This window comes from Xenopus laevis, chromosome 2S (assembly GCF_017654675.1).
Source record: "Xenopus laevis strain J_2021 chromosome 2S, Xenopus_laevis_v10.1, whole genome shotgun sequence".
Taxonomy (NCBI): Eukaryota; Metazoa; Chordata; class Amphibia; order Anura; family Pipidae; genus Xenopus; species Xenopus laevis.
This window is the reverse complement of record NC_054374.1, coordinates 83670913-83688224: the sequence shown is the minus strand read 5'-3', so window position 1 is coordinate 83688224 and position 17312 is coordinate 83670913. Positions and strand designations below refer to the sequence as shown.

Sequence of the window (17312 nt, the reverse complement as noted above, 5' to 3'; positions counted from 1 at the left end):
TCTTAAAGGGATACTGTCATCGGAAAACACGTTTTTTTCAAAACCCATCAGTTAATAGTGCTACTCCAGCAGAATTCTGCACTGAAATCCATTTCTCAAAAGAGCAAACAGATTTTTTTATATTCAATTTTGAAATCTGACATGGGGCTAGACATTTTGTCAATTTCCCAGCTGCCCCTGGTCATGTGACTTGTACCTGCACTTTAGGAGAGAAATGCTCTCTGGCAGGCTGCTGTTTTTCCTTCTCAATGTAACTGAATGTGTCTCAGTGGGACATGGGTTTTTACTATTGAGTGTTGTTCTTAGATCTACCAGGCAGCTGTTATCTTGTGTTAGGGAGCTGTTATCTGGTTACCTTCCCATTGTTCTTTTGTTTGGCTGCTGGGGGGGAAAAGGGAGGGGGGTGATATCACTCCAACTTGCAGTACAGCAGTAAAGAGAGTGATTGAAGTTTATCAGAGCACAAGTCACATGACTTGGGGCAGCTGGGAAATTGACAATATGTATAGCCCCATGTCAAATTTCAAAATTGAATATAAAAAAAAAATCTGTTTGCTCTTTTGAGAAATGGATTTCAGCGCAAAATTCTGCTGGAGCAGCACTATTAACCAATTAATTTTGAAAAAATGTTTTTTCCCATGACAGTATCCCTTTAAGATTCTTAATATGTAAAACCCCATGTCCTGAGCATTCTGGATAACAGGTTGCATACCTGTAGCTTTAACACAATGACTGTTTCATAGTAGAAAAGAAAATAAAAAAAGTTTACCTTTTATTGACCGGTTTTTCATCCTTTTCATAAGGCTTAACAAACCATTTCCCGATGCGCACAAAGTTACGGTTCATGAGGCATCTTTCCAGAAGGTTGTGTATAGCCTTAAAGAGCAAGGTGCGACACTCATAGGAAAGCCCATTGTCCCAAATGCCATCTTCCTCATCTGTGAAAACAAAATAGTATTTGCACTTTTAGTTTTCAGAGTCCCATTTCAATATGCTGGCCTCATCATGGAGGGATTTGCTTTCTTTTCAACTAACGAGAAATAGGTCATTGTATTACCTGTAGTTCTGGATAAAATTAGGCAATATGTCTGGACAATTGTTGGAAAGATAAGGTTTATTCTATTATGGATTCAAAGTGTAATTGCGCCCATGTGATGTGTAGAATTGCTGAACAGTTTCCAAATGAACAATATCAAATAGTTTTGCTTTTGTCCTCGTGTTGTACATGTAAAGTGAAATACTATTATAAAATAGAGCTGCATTATTTGCCATATACACCACCTGCCATTTCAACTAAAGTTTAATCATACAACTTTCAATTAAAATAAAAAAATATGATTAGCTGTATTATGTGTATTTCTTTAGTTTTTTTCCCACATCTGCTTTATAACTTCTATGGCATCTGGCATATGTCATCTGTGATTTAACTGGCCATTATATCCAAAGAATTTCCTGAAAAATGTTGCTTAGTATAAAGAATATACCAGCACTGGCAATGCTAAAAAAAACTAAAATTTCTTCATGTACTTTTGGATAAAAGATGTTATCATACAATGCTCCAATTTTCACCCGATTATCCTGACAAATTAGCTTTCTGAGGGCAGATTATGGGTTCACGCTCTACCTTACTAGAAAATGTAAATAATCCAGGCTTGGGAAGAACATCTAAGCAATAGGTCTAGCTAACACAAAACTAGTATTCCCAATCAGACAGATATGAAAGGAAACAAGCTTATAATGGAAGTGCTTTAGATATAATGCAATATCAATATCAGACAAAAAAAAGAGTGCACCAGCAAAAGCTCTATTTCTAAATGTATATACAATAATTGATATCAGTTGTTTGCCTTGCTATGTATGACCAGTGCATTTATTATCAGAGTTAAAAGCAAACTATATGCCCAAAATTAATACTTAAGCAACAGATTACAGCATTTTTTAGGCAATTTTTAACATGCATCTTTAATGGGAAATTAAACCCTATATTATTGGGACATATAAGGTTAGCACCATTGCACATAGGCTCATAGTGTTGCTTGCAGTTCTCTTGATTAGAGAGCACTTCTAGCAAGTGAATGTTTATAATGCCCATTTCTGAACTTCATTTTTAATGACACAGAAATTACACAAACATTTTTAATGACACAAAAACATGCTATATCCTCTAGTAGCATCTTATTAAAAACAAGCTGCATTTATTACACAAGGTAATTCTTCACTATAGATGTAAAAAGCCACAATCTTACACATCTAGCTGCAAGGGATACCGGAAATCGGCTTTTTTTGTTCTCTTATTAGTGTACCAGGATCTTTCTAGATGTCACTTAGTGAGAACAGATTGGCCACCTTGATAAAAAATATTTAAACATTTTAAAATGTGAAAATGTCAGATAAAAAAAAAAAAAAAAGTAACAGCAGTGGAGCTAGTAACTGCTAATATGGAGGATCACAAGCTTCAATGAGCAGCAAAAGCCCCTGCTCAGCATTTGTCACAGAAGAATCCATAATGCTAAAAATAGTTTATGTATCCTGCTTGCTCCTCTGTTTAAGTATCTAAAGGATTCCAGGATCTCCTAAAGGGGGTTCTGCTCCCAAAAGAAAATATTTTCATACACGGTAATGATGGAACATTTTAAGCATATTACCAATACACAAATATTTCTGGTGGTTTTAAAGTTATGCTTAAATGCATTGCTACTGAACCCAGTATCCATCTGGTTGTTTATTACATGCGTACATATATAAAATCATATTACATCGCACTCACAGGTCTTACACCCATCACTCCAAGAAATGGCAAATAGAGGTTTTTAGGGGTAATTATGAATTATGCAAAGTTTTTACTGAACGCTGATGTAGCTTATGAACATAGCAATATTTTGCACATGTGAATATTGTTATTCTGGTCAGGTTACTGACAACATAAGCAAATAAAAACAGATGTAAAGGCTTAGATAAAAGTGTGTTCCTTTTGATTCTATATACAGGCAGTCCCCAGGTTAGGTACAAGATAGGGTCTGTAGGTTTGTTCCTATTTTGAATTTGTTCTTCTTTGTTCCTTCTACAGAGGGACTATCGAGAGCATCCTGAGCAGCTGTATCGCTGTCTAGGCTGGAAACTGCACTGTCACAGAGGATAGTGAAGACAGCAGAGTAGATCATAGGTGTCTCTCTTCCTTCCATCAAGGACATTTACACCACTCGCTGCATCTGTAAAGCCACCAGCATTGTGGCTGATCCAACACACCCCTCACACTCACTGTTCACACTACTGCCATCTGGAAAAAGGTACAAATTCTTCCCCAAGCCATAAGGCTCCTGAATACTCAGGGACCGGACAGATCTCTCTCTCTCACACACACACACTCCCATCTGACCTTACCATTTACCACAACGTTACACAGCCACTGCACACCATTGTATAAATAAATAGCTATTGTTCATACAATTGTTCTCTATGAGCACATCGGCACTTTATCATATTCTTTATCATGTTCTTACTACTATCATATAACAATGATACACTCATCAAAACACATCAGTTAATAGTGCTACTCCAGCAGAATTCTGCACTGAAATCCATTTCTCAAAAGAGCAAACAGATTTTTTATATTCAATTTTAAAATCTGACATTTTGTCAATTTCCCAGCTGCCCTCAGTCATGTGACTTGTGCCTGCACTTTAGGAGAGAAATGCTTTCTGGCAGGCTGCTGTTTTTCCTTCTCAATGTAACTGAATGTGTCTCAGTGGGACATGTGTTTTTACTATGGAGTGCTGTTCTTAGATCTACCAGGCAGCTGTTATCTTGTGTTAGGGAGCTGTTATCTGGTTACCTTCCCATTGTTCTTTTGTTGGGCTGCTGGGGGTAAAAAGGGAGGGGGTTGATATCACTCCAACTTGCAGTACAGCAGTAAAGAGTGATTGAAGTTTATCAGAGCACAAGTCACATGACTTGGGGCAGCTGGGAAATTAACAATATGTCTAGCCCCATGTCAGATTTCAAAATTGAATATAAAAAAAATCTGTTTGTTCTTTTGAGAAATGGATTTCAGTGCAGAATTCTGCTGGAGCAGCACTATTATTAACTGATTCATTTTGAAAAAATTTTTTTCTCATGACAGTATCCCTTTAACATATTACATCTGCTAAGTGTGCACTGTCTTGTCCTGTCCCTGCACTATGCTGTCCTGTCTTGCAGGAGTTGCATATTTTTGCACTTGCACGTTGTTTCGTTTCACTGTGTACTGTACAAACATATATGGATGAAATGACAAACTCTCTCTCTCGATAGTACTTTGTAATGTACAGGTATGGGAACCGTTAACCAGAATGCTTGGGACCTGGAGTTTTCCAGATAAGGGATCATTCTGTACTTTAGATCTTCATACCTTAAATCTACTAAAAATCATGTAAACATTAAATAAACCCAATAGGCTGGTTTTGCTTTCAATATGGATTAATTATATCTTCGTTTGGATCAAGTACAAGGTTCTGTCTTATTATATAGAAAAAATGTGGATTATTTGGATAAAACGGAGTCTATGGGAGATGGCCTTTATGTAATTTCAAAACTTCCTCAATAATGGGTTTCCGGATAATGGATCCAATACCTGTTCATTAAAATTTACGCTATTTACAATGTGCATAATAAAATCAATTAATCCCACAGAGAAAGAGCAAGTTGTGACCCCTTGCTAGAAAAATAGGCTTCTCTATAGATCAACTGAGCAGTAAACAGGCACACCTACTTATTTTTCAAGTGATATATACAATGAAAAATCAAGTTTGTTTCCAACCTCTGCATATCCTTTAACATACGCCCACTGACTAGTTAATAGTCTCTATCCATTGCAGCAATTATTCTAAGCTGCGAATAGCATTATTTATAAAAGAGGGGGAAAAAATGAAAAGCTATATTTTAGAAAAGGCTGGGGGGAAACCAAAGCCACATCCATTGAAAATGCCTGCAGTGCAAAAATGAAGGGGAGGAAAGAGGAATCTCAGAGCATGTAACCAGATACCCTAGCAAGCATATGGAACAGACTGCCCAAGCTGCAAGGCATTCCCAAATACAGCAGCTCTTTAATTTAGGGGAGGATCAGATTGCAACACTTCTACACTAGAGAAAATCAAGGTACTGGTCATTGTGAAACATGCATTTAAGCTCTAAGCACATGCTCTAATAGGCATGTTTCTTGTTTTTCCTTAAGTAAAAAGATTGTTTTGAAAGTGCCATGTGTATATAAGAGAAAACCAAGTACATTTACTGCTCTGAGAAACATTTGGTTTCATTCTGTTAAAGGCCATTTAAAAGCATAGTTTAGCAGCAAAACAAATCTTTTGAATCTTCTTACAGTTAAAACAACAGTTTCAATAGGTTGTTTGTTAAGGCAAAAGCAGTTTCTAATAAAATTGAAAATGATTTATTTAGATAAAACAATCTTATTCATACACCCACCAGGTGCTCTACTGAAAAGGACAATTAATTGTACCAAACTGGTGCTAAATCCGTTTATGGGGTCAGCGAATCAATGAAATGGTCTGTATGGTCAGTTCAGGACCAGAATCTACATATGTGGGGAAGTCTAGGTAAGGTCTAACCACGATACAGTATATGCTTGAATTTTAAACAATTCATGCAAATGTGCTATCAAATCCTAATTGTCTTATTGGGCCTTGGTTGAAATGGAACAAAAGCTAGGAACATATTTGGCTAGCTTATGGTCAAGGGCACAGCCAGCAGATCTGCTGTCAGACACTCATTCCTGTAGCTTCATCGACAGACATGGTGTCAGCCTGTGTGGAGCTACAACCATGGATGCAACAGTCAACCTGGCCAATAAACCCACCATTTACACAAACAGGATGCACAGCAATTTTGTAAAACATGATGTTGAAAATACCTGTTCCCTTTAAAAAGGACTTCACAGTGCTGCTAAATATTTTAGTGCTTTAAAAAAAGGTAGATAGGGTAATGGAAGATTCAGGCATTACAGATTTTTTTTTTTAATATACTAATTATGAGATGTACATATCTATTGTTTAGAAATATACACTAAGCAACCAGGGAAAGTAGAGGAGAGAGTTATAGGAGACAGGTACCACCTTCAATTGCAATAATATTTACAAATAACTGATTTTAAAAATCTAAATTGGGACGTTGATGGGGGGGGAGGAGTCAAAGTAGAGTCAAAGTGGAGTAAAAATTGGGAAAACAAAATATAGATTTAAAAAAACAGTTTGCCTGTATGGAACCATAAGAGTGTAAAAGCTGTGTTCAACTACATTAACAAATAGAGATACTTGTTCTAAATGCAAGAAATGGGATGTGGCATAAAAGAAAACAGCTGTGCATTTCACAGAAGGGATTGAGAGGGAAGAAGAACAGGGGGTGGGTGGGCAGTAGGTGTAAAAACACACAAAAATACTGGGAAAAGTAAGCAGACAATTTACAAAACAGAAACTGTGTGAAGCATAGTCAAGATGCACCCGAATGTGACAAGTAGCAACACACACACACACAAAGTTCACTATCAATAAAATAATTAATTTAAAACAATTTCTATTTTGGTGAATATATCGAATCACAGGAATGTTTCGGTGTTCAGTGACTGACAGAGTAACATAAAAAGACCTTCCATCAGTTGATCAAAAATAGGTAACAGGAAATGATTGAAACCTGCTCTTGTAACAGCTGCAGAAGTGGTGCTTTTGAAACTTGTGTTGTTTTGTAATTATACACGGCAATTTTAATTCGCACTCATCACTGTAAAAGTAGATTTATGTGTTTAAAGAGTAGTCAGACTATAAACTGCTACTGCATTTTTCTCAGGTATATAAAGTAGTTGGCAAATGGACATTAGAAACAAATGTCAACTGTATAACATACAGCCATACTGCCCCGAAATATATAAATGCAGTTTAAAGTGGGTTTTTGCCTACCAAAATTTTTTCCGGTTCAGTTGGTTTCAGAAATAGACTTTTTCAAACGACTTTCTATTTTCTATGAGCAACCGTTTTCTAATATTTAAGTGTAAAGTTTCATTTCTTACCTTCTAAAACAGCTCTGGGAAGGGGGGGGGGTCGCCAACCCTGTAAACTGTTCTAAATTGATACATTTCTTATCTGTGTCCCTGCTGAGCAGAATCCCTGGGTTTCATTAAAGGCAGCTGTTAGAATTGATACAATAGTTGCCAATACTATTTATAAACTAAATGTTGTAATTTATAAACTAAATGTTGTAATTTATAAACTAAATCTTGTAAAATTGTAACAGTTCGGAATCTGCACCTGAATTATGGAGCTGCCAGACTCAAAAACCAGAGACGAACATTCAACTTTAAACATAGGTTTTGGAAAAATGGTAAAAAATAAAAATTGGAGCGTAATTGAAAAAAAAAGTTTATTTCTGGGGAACAATCTAAAAACAACTGAACTGAAAAAAGTATTTGGAAGGTGAACAACCCCTTGAAGATAATGTTACATACATGGAACTAGATTTTCACCAGTCTTTGCTTCTAAACTGGCCGCACTTGTGCTTACATTTGCTGGCCACTTCGAACACCTTTATCAGCTTTTTGATCCATGTATGGAGCCTAAATAGCAGCCTGTTATGGTCAAAGAATCAGGCAGGAATAACATTTGTCAGAAGAGGGTGTAGCTGTAAAAAGTGGTTCTCAACTGCACAGGCAGCTGTTTTGATCCATCTGGTGACCCATAGGCTAAACCAGTGGCCTCAAAGCAGGTGATTCGTTTTGAATTCCTGGCTTGGAGGCAAGTTTTGGTTGCATAAAAACCAGATACACTGCCAAGCAGAGCCTCCTATAGGCTGCCAGTCCTCACAGAGGCTACCAAATGGCCAAAAATAACCCTTATTTTGCACTTCCCATGTAAATTTTACATGCTTGTGTTGTTTATCAACTCTTTTTACATTTGAATGTTGCTCACAGGTTAAAAAGCCTAAAGACCCCCTGGGCTAAACAATAGAATCAGATGAATTTGGTTTACCACATAAGTAGCCAAATTGTGCCAAGATCCACAATCCTTTTGCCTATTGTCAGCTTTGAGGTCAAAACAAATCAAAATACGAGCTACTTCATTTATTAAATGTTGTAAACATGCTAAACATGCCTTTGTCTGTGGAAAGGCTGCCAAATTCTGCATAAAAACGAACATAAACGTTAATTTTAACATTTGAGAACTTCTGCAAATGTTTGAGCCTTTTATTAACCTTACTTTTAAAATAATATAATCTGTCTGCAATGTTCAGCATTCAGAAGCAACACTTATAACAGATTTTATTTATTATTTCACATTCTTATCAGACGCACTGCTATTCATCCTTCAGACCGCCATCAACCGCTCCCTGGATGTGAGCATCAAATTACAGATTTGATTCCAAACAGGAGAGCTGCAGAAGTGTGCACGTACACACACACACACACACACGACTAACTGCAGATGGTCTTACAATAATTACCTCCTACAACACACTAACTTACATTTCAAAAGGGGCTGAGAATGCACAAACGATCTAAAACTATCTAAAAAAAAAAGTACAGCAAATTGAAAAGTTGTTATGAATCTTTCAGAATTGCCTCCCGCCGGCTAGAATCTCGGTGGCACTCGGAGCGCTTGTTTTCTGAAGTCGCCCAAAGTTTCCTCATGACGCAACTTCGGAAAACGAAGCGCATCCCACCGACGTGACGATTCTTCTTGCCGAATGACCGATTTTAGGGAAGCTCGACCGATACTTCGAAATTATCGTGCGGTTAGTGGGATTCGAACGATCGTACATCTTACGATTTTTCGGCCGACATCAGTCAGGAAATTGATTGGCCAGGTCAAAAAATCTTTGTCGGTCCCAGTGCAATCTATCTATGTTTGCAGGGCCAAGCAGGCAGCTCCCCTTTTTTTCCTGGCAAATTGGTCTTTTTAGTTGATGGTCAATTCGTACGATCGTTCTGAGAAGATCGCGGTCTCACGATCAGGATCTGATCTTTTAAAAATCTCAACATCTATGGCCAGCTTTACATTCTAGCCGGCGAGAGGCAGTTCAGGAGATTAGTCAACCCGAAGATGAGGAGATTTGTCGATGGGCGACTAATCTCCCCGAATCGGAGCATCTGTCTCTGCCCTTAGGGCAAGAGCATACCTGGAGGAGATTCGGGAAGATTTATTCGCACGGCGAGTAATCACCACTTCTTTGGGGCGAATAACTTCCCCAAACTGCTTCACGAGGAAACTTCAGGCAACTTCAGAAATCGAAGCAACACGAGTGCATTGCCGCAGGCGTTTTTTCAATGAAGCAGGCAGAAGACACGGGGAAGCAGTTCGGGGAGATTAGTCGCCCCAGAGAAGAGGCGATTAGTCGCTGGGCAGAGACAATTCTCAGTATTTTCTATGGCAGGGTATTTTTAGGCATTTTGTAGTAGCTGCTATGAGTAGCTCTGTGTCTCTTTATCCTTAGATTGCAAGATCCACTTAGGGAAGAATTGATGTTAATGAAGTATAACCTGCATAAAACATTGTAGAATATGTTGAGGATATAAAAAGTATAGTAGTAGACAACCAACAGCCCAGACTGCAGAATAAATACACCCATTCGCGCACCTTTGCTACAAGGAGGTAAATTCTATATCTATAGCTGATGTAGTATAGCGGATTATATTGAGTACAAATCAGACAAACCTAAAAATAAACATACACAGAGTATCAAAACCTTCACAATTATAGTGCCAGCACTGTACAATAGAATATATGATGGTCAGCCTGAGGGTAGGATACTTCTTTACATATTACTCTTTCAGGGGAAAAACCTTAAAGGAACAGTAACATCAAAAAAATCAAACTGCTTAAAAGTAATTCATATCTAATGTAGTGTTGCCCTGCACTGATAAAACTGGTGTTTCCTTCAGAAAAACTGCTATAGCTTATATAAATATGGTGCTGTGTAGTCATGTGGTAGCTATGCAAGGTTAAGGTTACATAGCAGATAACAGATGCATTCTGCAGAATACAGTTGTATTCTATTACAGAGCGTATTGTTTATCTGCTAAGTTACCTGTGACTTTTCTCCTTTTTCAGCCTAAATGGCTGCCCCCATGGCTACACAGCAGCCTATTTATATAAACTATAGTAGTCTTTCTAACCTAACTTTTACCAATACATGGCAATAGTACATTATATTTTATCACTTTAAAAGTAATTAAGTATTACTGTTCCTATAAGCTTTTCATAAAAAAACATAACAGTAAAGCCAAAGCATTAAACAATGTCCAAAAATTGTAAAAATTGTTAAAAAGTTTGCAATAAAAGAAATAATATGCCAGTAGCAGACCGTTAACAACCCTGTATTGATATGGGCAATAACTTAATCAGTACATTTCACACAAAGAAATTAGAGTGCTCACCTGTTCTCCATACAACCTTTTCAGGTATCCGGTGCTAAACAGCCTATCAGGCCTCCTGCCTTTGACCAGTCCCAATATAGCAATTCCACATTAGCTGTAGCACACGAGTCTTTGTTTAGTGATATAAAACGTGTTCTTTATTGGCTCAGTGCAGACATCCAAACATGGCAACGTTTCGGGCCACACAGGGCCCTTTATCAAGCCTCATTGCTTAATCAGTACATTTGTCCGGCAATATTTCTAGAATATTGTTTGATTTTGATTATTTTTTTCCCTCTATGACTTGCAACAATTGTGAATTTGTATTATGTAAAATCCCACTGAATAGGAGACCACAAAAAGAAAAGTTGGGGAATGGCATGCAATACGATTTAAAGGACCATAGTTCCAATTTTTTTTTTTATCACCGAAAGCAATGTATATACTTTTACTGGTTGCATAAGGATATATAGATGCCTTTTTACTTCCTTTTTAATTCTAGCTGCCTGCATAAGGAGATTAGCCAGGGTCACGGATTGTTACTCCAAATGCTTGCAATTTTAATACAGGGGGCAAAAGAAAATATATTGTGATGTCAAAATCACAAGCATCCCATCATACTGTAAAGTGTGATAGAACAGCACATTTCAGACCAATGATGTTTAAAGGAGACAGAGACACAATAGTACTTAAAGGAACAGTAACGTCAAAAAATAAGTGTTTTAAAGTAATGAAAATATAATACAGTGTTGCCCTGCCCTGATAAAACTGATGTGTTTGCTTTAGAAACACTACTATTGTTAATATAAACAAACTGCTGTGTAGCAATGGGGGCAGCCATTCAAAGGAGGAAAGGCTCAGGTTACACAGCAGATAGCAAATAAGCTCTGTCTAATGGTGTTATCCATTTGTTAAACTGTGCCATATAGCCATTTTTGAATTTCCGCCATTGCTCCACAGCAGCTTGTTAATATGAACTATAGTAGTGTTTCTGAAGCAAACAGATCAGTTTTTCCAGTGCAGGGCAACACTACATGATATTTTCATTACTTTAAAACACTTTCATTTTTTGGTGTTACTGTTCCTTTAAATACTTCAGCTTAATCTGAATGGACTATTTGCATATTTCAGTTTTGCTGGCCCTCTTAAGCCAACTTGCTAGAAGATTTAATACCAAGTGTGCTAAGGCATTTAACAATTGAAACAAGTAAACAATTAGCTTTGCTCTGACAAATAGAAGTTAAAAGCAATTTCATTGGTTGCTGTAGGACAATGCAATAGTGCAATTAAACATGTATGTTAGTAAATCACATGTACCTGAAATAGATACAACTGATAATACAAGGGGCAAGTAATGTGAATTGCTCATTTTCCTGTATATGCTGATATTTTTGGCATTATCAATAACACTTTGCACATTTAAGTTGTGGAAATAAAAAGGTGGAGCAAGCCATGGAAAAAACCTTGGACAGAACACCTGCACATAAACACTACAGCTTTAGCAGGTTCAATCAGAATAACACTGCAGTAATTTGTTAGACATTCGCCACAATGAAATGCTTAACCAGGAAGGGTCCAGCTCATAAAAAGGGTGAAAGAAAAATTAGTTGGAACCTACCAAACAGGGAGCATTACAGTGTTAGCTTTGATAGTATATTTGGGGACATGGTCAATTCATTTTTTTTTACCTCCAATATACTGTAATTAAAAAAAGGTGTATTGTTCTTATAAGAAACCTGACTGAACGCGGTGAAATTACCCCATTTTACTTGCTCTGACTGCTATGGACAGGAAACTTGAGACGGTCCCTAGCTGCTCTGCAAAAACTTCATACTTTCAAACCTTACTACCCAGAAGACGATACCTAAGCTTAACCTCCCAACTGAAGCCCAGTCCACACGGAGCATGTGCATCGTCTTGCAAAGATGTTTAACAACAAGATGATGACCACCTGTGAGCAACTTTGAAAGAATAAATCATTTGTTTTATTAAGCTTCTGGTGCATTAAGTCCATGTTTATATTTAGTATACAAAATACAGCATTTCTAGCATTATTCTATTTTAGACTTTAGTTCCCCTTTAAAAAGACAGGTAGCACAGCATAAAAAATCTTATTTCTCATTTAAGCATTGTTATGTTTTGAAAATTTCCCAATAAGTCCAGGTTAGTTGGTTTTCTTACCAGCAAGATCATGGTGGATTAAATCAGCAAAATTTGGATCATCTCCCCACCAAAATATCCACAGCTCCCTTCGTCCCGGACGCTCATCACGTCGCCAAACGCTCAGCACATCGGCTTTCAAGCATCGACTGAAACTGCTTAAAATAGGGTCCTCTTCTGTTACTGGAAAGAGGATTGGAGCGGAAGTTGGGCCTTGCCATATGTACCGCTTCCATTTGATCCCGGTAAGATCAGCCTAAACAAAAAAAGAGATTTATAAATAAGACATCTATTGAAACACCAGTTATATCATATACTGAATCAATATGTTGAAATTTTCAAATTAGCCCTCCTATGCCACCAAGATTATGTGACAATGCCACTACGAATCTTTCAATATAAACAAAGCAGGCAACTGTGGAAATGTAGATGCTGTGCTTTTAAAACAGGTAAATAAAATAAACTGATAAATTACCACAATAGATCTTTAAAAAAATTGGACTTCTATATTAAAAGTTAGAGACATATCAAAACTTCAATGCATTTAGCTTGGGTGGTATTGACTATATTGATCTGCTACTGCTTAAAAATTGCAATCATTTGAAACTCATCAAATGTTGCAGCTACCTGTGTGAATTACTTCATAGTAGGAGTTGTACAGCTACCTAAAACAGCAAACGGCATGCAGAAAATCATCAAGTGTGTAAAAGACCTTCATACAAAACTAGGAGATATTTTTTTAAAATATTCAAAAACTCCTTATTTAAAACCTGGCAACATATGAAAACTAATGCCAGCCAAAGGAAAAAACTTTAAGAAAAGGGGAAAAAAGTACTATTTAAAGACGAGGAGGGGAAAAAAACTATTTTTAAAGGAACAGTTTACTGGTCAGAAAGATGAGCGGTCTAGCTGGGAGAAGCACATTCCAGACTAATTACTTGGAAGGCAACAATACAAAGATTTCAAGGTTTAACAATGTAATCACTTAGTTGAGAGCAGGAATTTTTATTCACATTTCAAAACATACCTTCCAAGAATGTAAGTGGTTGGGAATAACTGATCAAAAGATACACATGTAAACAAGAATGTGACAAAAGAGACATGTTCCAAAAAAACTTGCATTATTTTCACTTCAACAAAGTTTACATTTTTTACTGGCAGTCAAGAAAAATCTACCTTAAGCGCTATTGCTAAATCTGAATGTTTAGCCTACTACATCTTTGATATCACTACATCACTTTTACGGATATGTATAAATACCAGTTAAGAAAACCAACATTCCATCTGCATAAACATGAAAGGCAACAGTAAGAATGACAAGAGAATAAACCTGGAAAACCAAGGGTGGGAAAATAAAAGAAAACAAGATGGACATCTGCTAGAATGTTAGGTGGATGTTGTGTGGTGCAGTGATATGGGGATGAGAAAGATAATGTGGGCAGACCACCACAAGAGTGCTGGGACATACACTCAAAAAAATGGGAGTGGGGGTGTGTCTAAAGCAGAAAGCTGTGGATCCTAAAGCAAAGGCCTAACCCAGCTAGGAAGCCAGGAAAATGGCTGCTTCCTTCCTCCTCCTTTGCTCCACTTCTACAGAAAGGAACATAGGGAGGGTTAACTACATTTATCATAGACAGAAGGTCTACATAGTGACTTCAATAAAACAAAAGTAAACAGACTTAAATGTATAGAAAGTAGCCAGCAGGTCATTACAGGATATTCATTCCTCACCATGAAGGCATCATATCCAGATAGCGTGACAAAACTTTAGCCAATGAAAGTTGTACACACAGTGGTAAAGCAGAAACTGAAACAGAAAAGCCTACATATTTCTTCTGGAAAAGGATGTGTGGAAAAATATAAAAGTTATATTAAAAGCTGGATGGGTCATGAGTAATGATGAACTTAATTCCTAACACATGACAATAGCTGAACTAAACACAGACAGGACAGGATCCAACACTAAATGGGAAAAAAAAAAACATAAGCAGAAGGGGGTAACATATGCAAACAGAACAAGAGACAAGGAGACGGCCAATGTAGAGGTTTGGTCATTTTCAGCTTTAGTCATGCCTAGCAACAATTTGTAACATTCAAGGTAAATGTAAACTATGCCAGCCAACGCCGAGTTTTCCTGCACATCCCTCAAGTACCGGATTCTGCTATGTAGATTAAAAAAAAAAAAACAAGAGACTAGTGCATAAAAAGTTTATTTTCTTAACGTTTCTAAGAAGAAAAATGTAACCTGTGGCCATGTAACTGATCAACTACTCAAAAGGGAGGTTCAGTTCAACATCAGCTGGACATCTGTAGTTTCATTGTGCAGTGCATGTGCCTTGGTTGTCACTCTGTACAGTACAGAGGGCATGGAACATTCACAGTGTGACATCAAGCCCCACATACTGTACAAGTGCAAGAGGCAAACATGATCAGAGAGTGTGATATACACACACACCCACACAGTGGAGTCTGCACTGTCAATCTATTCACATGTGTACAAGTAGTAGTAGTAGTAGTAGCAGACAGTGGAGGCTGTGCACATGGATAGACCTATACTCACCAGACAGAAGAGGTTGGAGTGGCAATCCTCCAGACTGGCCCCGTTCGGCACAAAGCATGAACTCATCCTCACAGCCAGAAAACACACGCCATTATCCCACCCCGATACAAGAAAAATAGATAGGAATCAGCTAGGACAATAAGACACTTCAGCGTTGCTTTACAAGAAAAATATATAGTAACCCAGAAAATAAGATCCAGGATCTGTGCAGCTTTGGGATAGGAGCAGATGCCAATAGAACTGGTCTAACCAGTCATTAATTTGGTTGTAGGGTGCAATCCAACTGGAAGGAATTCTATCAGGAGTTAATGAGGCTTTGGCAGAGGCTTGGGCATAGGCTTGCAAGAGGGGTGGAAACACAGGCAGGTTCCCTTGGGTTTGTACAGCGTCCTGGTCTCACTAACTCGAGAGGGGGCACGAATCATACGAGGTATGCGGTGTCCTGGAGGTAAGCGAAGCGATTTTGTGCGATGGATCAAAAAGCAGCTGGTCCTGGAGCGACAACACAGATGTAGCCAATGTGTCCAGGGGCTTTACTAGTGAAGGTATCCGGGTGGTGTCTCAGTCCTCCCTCCCCCGGCGCTGGTGGCCCGGCTAGGGGCGCAGTGCATGGCGGGAACCGCCCGGCCACCGGAGCGCAAAGAGGCCTCAGGGCACGCCGGGGAGGGGGGCAATGGAACAAGTCCCCACAAAGCCACTGAAGAGAAAGAAATCTGTAAGAGCGCAAGACTCCGACTGTTTATCCGCTTCTCCTCTCACAGGTTCGCCATTTTCCTCTCCCCCTCCTCCTCTGCCTCCCTCCTGCGTACACACAGCCTGTTACCGGCGCTGCTGCGGGGATTCCAGCCTTGGACACCCCGGCCTGCCTCAAAGAAATCCCACCCGGCGAAAGGGCAAGGGGATAATAATAAATAAAAGAATTAAGGTCGAGTCAGGTTTTCCATTTGAATTCACAGATTCCTTTCTTTAATGGCGGCCGAGGTGCCTGCTCGGCCTCTTGTCTGTGGTTGGCCGGGGCGGGGTCATGTGACTATCAGCTAGAATTCCTAATTGGCTGATCCAATCTGAGGACTGGGGACTAGGTGAGAAGGGGAGGAGCATGACGGTCATTTTGGGAATGGCCAGAAGGGGGCTCGGCGGAGCTGCATAAATAGTTCTCCGCTGCTGCGCCGCTGTTTGGTGAGATTGAGGTATCGCTACTTTACTCAACGCATCAGGCTTCTGGCTTCTTTTTTTCACTTGACGATATAAACAGCTGATTTAGTAACACGTGCTGATTTACAGCCTGTAGCCGCAAGTGAAGCTCTCTGCTTTTACTCTGAAGAAGCAACACTGTACAATGTGCAGGCGTTTAAGCAGCCTCGTATTGGGGGTTGTTACATATTACTGTTAAGTAGCGAAGCTCATTTGAAACCTTAGTTATATTTATAAAGACAAGTGCAAAGCGCTAAAATGAACGCAAAACGGAGTGACTGTTGGTGTTGTTATAAAAGGCACTTGCTTCCATACATGCTTCCTTTGCAGCTGGTGGTGACAGAACACATGCATTCGTTGCACCATCATGGAACCCTGGCATTACCATCAGAGCTCAGCTGTATGAGGAGTGCCAACTGTTTTTTTATGTGGGTGTCCGTGTCTATCTTGGCCCTCATTCACATACACAAGTTATAAAGTGTCCACAGTGGAAAGAAGAAGCATGAGCAAGTACTTCCATTGTGAACAGGACCCACACTGCCGCCATTTGCATTGGATTAACACAAGGTGCAAAAGCACTGAGTCAATTTTATACTCCTCAAAGCTTCAGTGCTTACACGGTGAGGTTAATAAATGAGGCCGCTGACTGGTTGCTGTGTTAATTTAGCATTTATCTTAAAGTGACCATATAGGGCAGATTTAATCTGCCAATTCAGGCCCTTTAGACCAATTCACGGTTCATTATACGGGTCATGGAACTCCGAGGTAACTTATAATATTCTCATATTTTACAACTGGGGGTACTTTATGTATTATAATATACAAATTTCAGTGAGTCATGTGACAGAAATGACATCAGAACTCACCGTTTATAACTGATGACATCAGAACTCACCGTTTATAAGGATATAATTTACAGGATATTCATGGCTTTTGTGTATTATATAGTGAATAAAGTACCCCCTCTTGTAAAATATAAGGATATTATAAGTTACCGAGGAGTTTCAT

General features: G+C 38.5%; 1 protein-coding gene across 2 annotated transcripts in view; it reads right to left on the bottom strand.

The window, feature by feature from the left end:
* Positions 1-16153, bottom strand: part of med13.S (mediator complex subunit 13 S homeolog) — a 63294-nt gene extending 47141 nt beyond the window's left edge. For both annotated transcript variants that reach the window (XM_018249611.2, XM_018249612.2), the window contains exons 1-3: positions 15111-16153; positions 12572-12806; positions 770-938 (exon numbers count right to left, since the gene is read on the bottom strand). In XM_018249611.2, coding sequence (XP_018105100.1) covers positions 770-938; positions 12572-12806; positions 15111-15176 — 470 coding nt within the window. In that variant the 5' untranslated portion in view covers positions 15177-16153. The remainder of the gene's footprint in view (positions 1-769; positions 939-12571; positions 12807-15110) is intronic.
* Between the last annotated feature and the right edge of the window lie 1159 nt (positions 16154-17312).